General features: G+C 30.2%; 1 protein-coding gene across 1 annotated transcript in view; it reads left to right on the plus strand.

Annotated features, from left to right (window-relative positions):
• Positions 1–7,824, plus strand: part of LOC117104169 (G surface protein, allelic form 156-like) — a 30,917-nt gene that overhangs the window by 20,041 nt on the left and 3,052 nt on the right. Inside the window, exons 21-34 of the mRNA XM_033244865.1 lie at positions 294–416; positions 751–870; positions 1,157–1,312; positions 1,743–1,859; positions 2,012–2,257; positions 3,184–3,327; positions 3,524–3,646; positions 4,049–4,174; positions 4,929–5,041; positions 5,447–5,675; positions 5,886–6,494; positions 6,600–6,709; positions 7,243–7,444; positions 7,691–7,807. Coding sequence (XP_033100756.1) covers positions 294–416; positions 751–870; positions 1,157–1,312; positions 1,743–1,859; positions 2,012–2,257; positions 3,184–3,327; positions 3,524–3,646; positions 4,049–4,174; positions 4,929–5,041; positions 5,447–5,675; positions 5,886–6,494; positions 6,600–6,709; positions 7,243–7,444; positions 7,691–7,807 — 2,535 coding nt within the window. The remainder of the gene's footprint in view (positions 1–293; positions 417–750; positions 871–1,156; positions 1,313–1,742; positions 1,860–2,011; positions 2,258–3,183; positions 3,328–3,523; positions 3,647–4,048; positions 4,175–4,928; positions 5,042–5,446; positions 5,676–5,885; positions 6,495–6,599; positions 6,710–7,242; positions 7,445–7,690; positions 7,808–7,824) is intronic.

The raw sequence follows: 7,824 nt of genomic DNA on the forward strand, positions 1-7,824 counted from the left end.
CACATTATGTCCAAGGTGACTTCTTTGTTCCTTGAGAAATATACATATGGTAGTAGTGCGCGTGAAACTAGTGCAATAATGCGACAACATTCTACCGGGTATCAATTTGTACTCCTGGGTAGAGAGAGGCATCTGCTACTACAAATAAATTATATATTCCAAGGAAAGCGCCTTGTATCGTTGTTTGTATTCATGTTTGATTGTATTTGTAATTTGGAACAACGTGGCATCAGTTTGTTTTTTACAACAAATTATATATATTTATATACATATTATATTCATCTTTCTGTTAGATATTAATGAGTGCACAAGTGGAGACCATATGTGTTCTGAGAACTGCGTGGATACAGAAGGCTCTTATAACTGCTCATGTAGTGCTAATTATCAGCTATCTGATAATCAGAGAGATTGCGATGGTAGTTATCATGTTTCACTTTATGAGATTAGCTGTTTGCTTTTATTTTAGCCCATGAATCCTAAAGTCTTTGCGTTCAAACAATATTATAATTTTATACAAATGAGATATATATTAACTCATATAAAACCGAGGTTGAATTTTATTTAAACAATTGCAAAGTATTAATGTAGAAAGAGAAACCTTACAAACTGCAGTATTAGGCCTAAACGTAAATTTATTACATAAAAGGTGTCGAATTTACTATTATTTTGAGTCTATTGTAATTGTGATACAATTTAGATAAATGAGTATTGTGATGTGAAATTGCTTTTACTGTTGTCTTTGATTTCCAGATATAAATGAGTGTGGTATTTCGGATTCATGTAGTGAAAATGCAATGTGTATCAACGCTCCTGGTACATACATATGTTCATGTAATTCTGGTTATTCTGGAAACGGTCAACAGTGTAACGGTAAACTATGTTTTTTTTTCCATGTTAATTTACATAAAGGATGTTTTAGGACTTAAACAATTAAACAATTTATAATTTTATGCATGCTTGTAAAACAGTTACATTATATTGTATGCACGCAGGGGTAAACATGGCTCTTGAGGCAGTCATTTAGACACACAGAGGCCAAGTAGTTAGTAATAACAAAACAAAAAGCCAATGCTTACTAATTACTATTTTATCAGATGATAATATATTGTGTGTCAATGATGCTATGAATTATTCTTAAAACTGTGTACTTCAATAGATATCGATGAATGTGAACATATTCGACTCTACTGTTCCGGAAATGAGACTTGTGACTATGAAAGATGTGATGATGCTGCCTTCTGTACTAATACTAACGGTTCATATATGTGTCAATGTAAAGGTGGTTTTACAGGAAGTGGCAAGATTTGTTTTGGTAGGCCAATTACTATATAATATTTATAAAAATAATTATTATAAATAGTTTTCTTTTAAAATTATTCATTGTCTTTTCTTCAGCATTTTCTTCTTTGAAAGCCAGTTCCCTTTCTCTGCTGCATATTATACTATGTATGTTTCTAAGTGCTTTGGTTCACTCTTTCTTTTGTTTGTAGAAGCACATAGGGACATATATTATATATATTTACAAATTTAATACACCAACCTAGCAAGTGATTGATGCAAATACAAGAGGTTCATGAATCATTATGGAAAGAAGTTATTAAAAATTATTAAATTAGTTACTATTACATGAGGTTTAATTTTATTATACTTGTAAAGCACTCAAAAGACAATGGTGAAATATTGCTATTATGTTATATAAACATATTCTACATCTTTATTTACCAATGTCTTCAAATTAACAGATGTGAATGAATGTTCTTCAATGCCATGTGATTCCATGGCTACATGTGAAAATACACCTGGGAATTACTCATGTACCTGTAATGATGGATTTGCTGGCAATGGTATCACTTGCCAAAGTAAGTTAGATTCTTATTATTAGTATTATTAGTATACTTTTATCTTTACATTTTATTGTCAATTTTGTTATTATTATCGTCATATTAGTAAAATATTACAAATTTTAAAGTTTAAACTCAAGAAAGATAATTATGTAATTATAAACTTAAAGATATCGATGAATGTGAATACAATGGCACTTGCAATGAAAACGCTGAATGTACAGACACGGAAGGAGCTTTCCAATGCAACTGTCATGATGGTTTCCGTGGAGATGGAATAACAAGTTGTAATAATATCGATGAATGTGCAGAAAACACTGCTGATTGCCATGCAGATGCTACATGTACTGACACACCCGGTTCATTTACATGCATGTGTAATGCAGGCTTCAATGGAACTGGACAAAACTGTGAAAGTAAGGGAAAAGTTTGATATTAGATAATATAATCATTATTGTGATGATGTGAAATGATAATGATACATTGTGGAATTTGTTATTTAAAAGTTGTCAGATTTCAAAACAATAATCATAATGAGATGTTAAAGAGTTTGTATTGTATTATTCCTCATTTTACTTTTGTTTTATTTTTTTAATTAAAGTTGATTTTGATGAAAATACAAATATAATATAAAGAAACGTGTAAAAGTAAACGAAAGATTATATAGGCCTATGTTGTATTTTCTACACTACTGTATATATGCATTGATGAAAATAGATAGTTTAATACATTTTTAATAAGGCCATGTAAGATAAAACAATTGGTTAGCATCCTAATGTTATCAATTTTCATGGTAGGGAGGGAGTTTTTTTTTTTTTTTTTTTTTTTTTGCATCGAACATGAAAAAAGAGTTTTGCAAGGAAAAACAGCAAAGAAAGAAGAATAAAACAACAGAGACCAAAATTACATACAAGCATCTATAGCAAGCAGAAACTTTACCTATGAATAACGGCATCATAATGCAATTATCTCTATGTATTATCATGCACAATTCACTCCTCAACACAACAGGCATCATGGATACCATATGTGGCTAAAGTATAGGCCTATAGAACAAAAGTAGAGCATAGAACTGCAAGTGGACTGGCTAGTGTGCGGACGGGTGGTAAACAAACCTTTATTAAATTGAGTTTGTGAGTGTATTGTAAATTTAAAAAAAAAAATCGGGTCAGTGGCCTTTTTGATGGTAGGGAGGGGATGCTAACCAATTATTTTATTTTACATGGCCTAATGACTATTTTTTTTTTTGAAAATTGTAATTTGATTTGGACATGTTGTGTGTTATGTTTTTTTGAACCTAATATTGATACAAATTGAGAATATTGTTTGACCTTTCTGACAGATATCAATGAATGTGCATCATCTGACCTGAATAACTGTGATGAAAATGCTTCGTGCATGGATTCAGTTGGTTCCTACCTCTGCGTATGCAACGGAGGTTACATGAGCAACGATGGGGGAAGTGCAATTGAAGGCAATTGTGATGGTAGGTGGCCAAATAACATTTTTAAAAGATGATATATTAAAACATTTAAATATGAAATGTCTCCTGTTATTGACTCTGTTGTAAAATGCTCATACATACAAATATAAGGTTTGATTTATTAAAACTATTTTTTTATGTATACTAATAACATTGTTGGTACTGTAGTAACAAAATAAAAGATGTCTCATACTTTCAGATATCGATGAGTGTATGCTGAATATTCATAATTGTTCGAATTTAGCAACTTGTCAAAATACACCTGGTGGATTTGAATGCTCTTGTGGTGAAGGATATCAGGGTGATGGATATCAGTGCTCAGGTATAATCATTTTTAAATGTTTATTGCTATTGATTGTTACCTCCGTCAATGATTTTATGTATTCAGCGCTGTTTTTTTTTTTTTTTATCAGGAATATGCAAAACTAATGAATAGATAGTTACGACAATTTGAAAAAAAAACCAATCACATTATTGGTGATTATCTTTTCTTTATTATTCTCTTTCAGGAACAGGACGAAGTATGATATTTTTTCTCTGTTTATTTTGTTAGGCATGTTCATATAAATTATTTCAGCATCAACTTTTGCGACAGTTGAGTGGAATACAAAAAGTGAAATTAGAATTAACATGTAACGTTTTATTCAATGTGATATGCTTTGTGACAGTTTGGGGGTTCATCTTTAAAGCCTCATTCAACTTGATTCTATATTTTCTTCTTTAGATATAAATGAATGCGAAATGACCAATAATTGTAATATTGATGAAAAAAAGCAGTGTAATAATGTTGAAGGAAACTACACATGCGTGTGTATGAATAACTTTGTGGAAGTGGATGGTACCTGTGTAGGTAAGCTATAATTAACGTGTTTATCTTTCAGATATTGTTTTGTCTGGGCACATTATATTCAATAACCGTATGGGATGGTGGCATTAAACTTATTAACAATTCTAACAATTCCCAAATATTTCATTATTATTATTATGATTTTTATTATTATTTTTTTATTATTTTTTTTATTATTGTTATATTATTATTATCAATATTTCAATATTATTTTTATTGTAATATATATTTCAAATGGATGGAATTTTCATGCAGAACATGTTCTTACAAATGGTCCATTAAAAAAAAATGCTTATACTACATTATATAAAAAATGTTCATTTTTGCACCTTTTTTGTGGGGGTTCTTTGTTTTGTTTGTCTTTTTGGTTATTTAGTGTTTTTTATTTGTTTCTCTGAAACAAAAAAATAAAAAAAATATGTAACTTTTATCTGAAGTGTGTCACACCATGTGTGTAGTAAAAAACTAAGAAGTAATAAAATGTCTAATCAAAGCTACTGTTGAACCACGCTTTTTATTTATTTAACTTTTATTATTATTTTTATTATTTATTATTATTATTATTATTATTATTATTATTATTCTTATTATTATATTAATATTTCAATATTATTTTTATTATTAATATATTATTATTATTATTATTTTAATGAAAGTATTAAAATGTATCAAAATCACCAGCATAAAATCAACCAAAATGTTTCGTAACAATATGAGTATGCATTTACAAACGCTTTTATCTTTTGTAATTATTTAGGTGCATTAACCATGAATATGGTAGTGAACTTTACAGACATCAAAGGAATCGTTGTCAGTGTGCAGCCAGCAGTATTTGATTCCGTTGACATTCGAAATGGTCTTGTAAATGATGTATGTTACATGAATTTTATTATTTGTCTTCGGCTGTAACAAATTGAATGACCTATGTGCATTAATTGCATATTATGTATTTACATAACTTATGCTCATTTACACTTTATTTTATAACTTTCAGATAATGTAGTGTAATTCCTCCGCTACCGTAAAGTGGTACTAACTTATTGTAGTTTTATGATCATCACAGATAACAAGTTTTTGTTACGCTGTTATAAATATGGAAGTCTATTTTGTGATTACTTACCTGGATAAACCAATAAATGCATTTGAAACTTACCTCTTGCCCATAAAAGAAAATAATACAATAATATTTAGAAATTTAGTACAGGGCTTGAATTCTAAATTCAAATTTTTATATTTAAGTGCTTTAAGTGATGATTTTTTTTTCTTCGTGAATAGGTTTACACTCTGTTTCAGTCATCAAGCATCGGTAGCTCCATATTACAAATAAGTGTAGATTCCTATAGGCAAATTCCTCCATTAGTGGAAGTCACTTTCCGACTTGATCTACCAACATCAACAAACTTGACATTGAATGACGTCACGGCAGTATTTTATGGAGGATTAACAGGAGCAGAAAATACGCAATTGCAGCCAGACAGTGCCGTCTTTTATGTAATGATGCCTGGTAGGTTTGGTTTATATTCTCCTTATATGAAACAGTATTTACATTAAATAGTTTTATTATTTAATAAATGCTATCGTAAATATTAAATTTATAATATTGATGCGTATCATATACTATAAATATAGAGTTGACGATGACTGAATCGTTTTTAACTGATATAATTGGAATTGGTCTTGTATATCATATGAAATGTTGTATTTGGGTTTTCAGTAGTAACAACTACTCAGCAAACCACTGCAACAGAACTAACTACAACAGAAGCAAGACCAACTAATGTAATAACAATGGACCAAACTACAATAACCACAGCAGAACCAACTACAATAACTACAGAAGAAACTACAACAGGAGTAGCATCAACTATTGTAACAACAAAGGAACAAACTACATTAACCACAGCAGAACCAACTACAGAAGAAACAACTACAACAGGAGCAGCATCAACTATTGTAACAACAAAGAAACAAACTACATTAACCACAGCAGAACCAGCTACAACAAGATCAGAAACTACTGTTGAACAAACTACATTAACCACAGCAGAACCAGCTACAACAGGATCAGAAACAACTACTATTGAACAAACTACAATAACCACAGCAGAACCAACTACAACAGGAGCAGGTTCAACTATTGCAACAACAAAGAAACAAACTACATTAACCACAGCAGAACCAGCTACAACAGGATCAGAAACAACTACTATTGAACAAACTACAATAACCACAGCAGAACCAACTACAACAGGAGCAGGTTCAACTATTGTAACAACAAAGAAACAAACTACATTAACCACAGCAGAACCAAGCACGGCACCAGGTTTGATTTTTATATTATTTAGTACTGTTTTCTACCAAAATAATCCCATAAATGACAATACAGAACCAAATAAATTGATGCATTGAATAAAATATTGCTTTTTAGTTACCACGTATAATGTAAGGCTGGAAATTACTAGTGAAGTGTATGTTAATGAACTTGAAGATTCGACGTCGCCATTGTACATAGAGTATGAACAGAAAATCTGTAATTCGGTAAGAACAATGTCGTTCATTAATGTTTGCAAACAAATAGGTGTTTTAATGTATTAAGATAATCGACTAATAAATGGTTAAAGTAAATAATTGAATTTGTAAGCATAAGCGATAATAAGTGTATATGTCTAATTAAACATTTGACTAAACTTTCTTCTTACATGTAGGCTGAAACTGCCGATTTAGGCATTATGTATATTCAGATCCTCTATTTCTCAAGATTTACCTTTATTTAGTGTGTTCTATAATTAATTATTGTTATAATTAAGCTACAGTTATTGTTACATAATGATGCTGCAGATAAATTCAAATTATCCTAATTTGGAAGTTAACGAAATAGATTTTTTCACAACATTTAACAGTTAATTTTATTACTTCATATTAACTGCTTAATTTTTCACTTAGTTGATCTTCTTAGTCTTTGCGTTTGTTTTTAATTTTTTTTTTTTAAGTGTTTACTGCTCCTTTTTGGAGGATCGTAAATGAATTGAAAATTTAAATATATGCACATTTTAATTTTGAAATTTCAAAAGATAAGAGCTTTATTCGATGCCATCCTGGAATGCTCAGTCCTTAGCTTTGAAAATGGGAGCATAATCGCAAATGTACAGGTAGAATTTCCAGAGGACACTACTACTTCTGAAGGAATACAGGCAGTGCTTGCTGCGGTTGAAAATGGCATGTTGCCTGACACTGATTTTGTCATTAACACTGAAGCTATAACTGTGACAGAAGGTATGAATAACTACTGACAATGTTGTAATAGAGGATGTCAGTTTATGAAATTGCATTATTTTATTTATTGTTTGTATACATACTTCAAAATATCAATGTAAACACGAACATTCTATATAAAATTGCTTGGTAGACAAGCAACAGAAGTAGCTAGTATTCACCGCCTAAAATAACACATTGCCAAAGGTTGAAGTTTAAGATTCGTGTAAAAAATCTAAACACAAGTGTGTTTGTTTATGATTTCAGTTGAATCATGTACTTCCGATTATTGTTACAATGGTGGGACTTGTTACGAAAATGATGGAACACCTGTATGCAAATGTGTATCTGACTACGAAGGTGAAAAATGTCAAGATAAAAAAGGTAAGCTTATTATTTGC

The sequence above is a fragment of the Anneissia japonica genome, unplaced genomic scaffold, assembly GCF_011630105.1.
Source record: "Anneissia japonica isolate Jap-2015-1 unplaced genomic scaffold, ASM1163010v1 scaffold3531_len492141_cov184, whole genome shotgun sequence".
NCBI classification, from domain to species: domain Eukaryota; kingdom Metazoa; phylum Echinodermata; class Crinoidea; order Comatulida; family Comatulidae; genus Anneissia; species Anneissia japonica.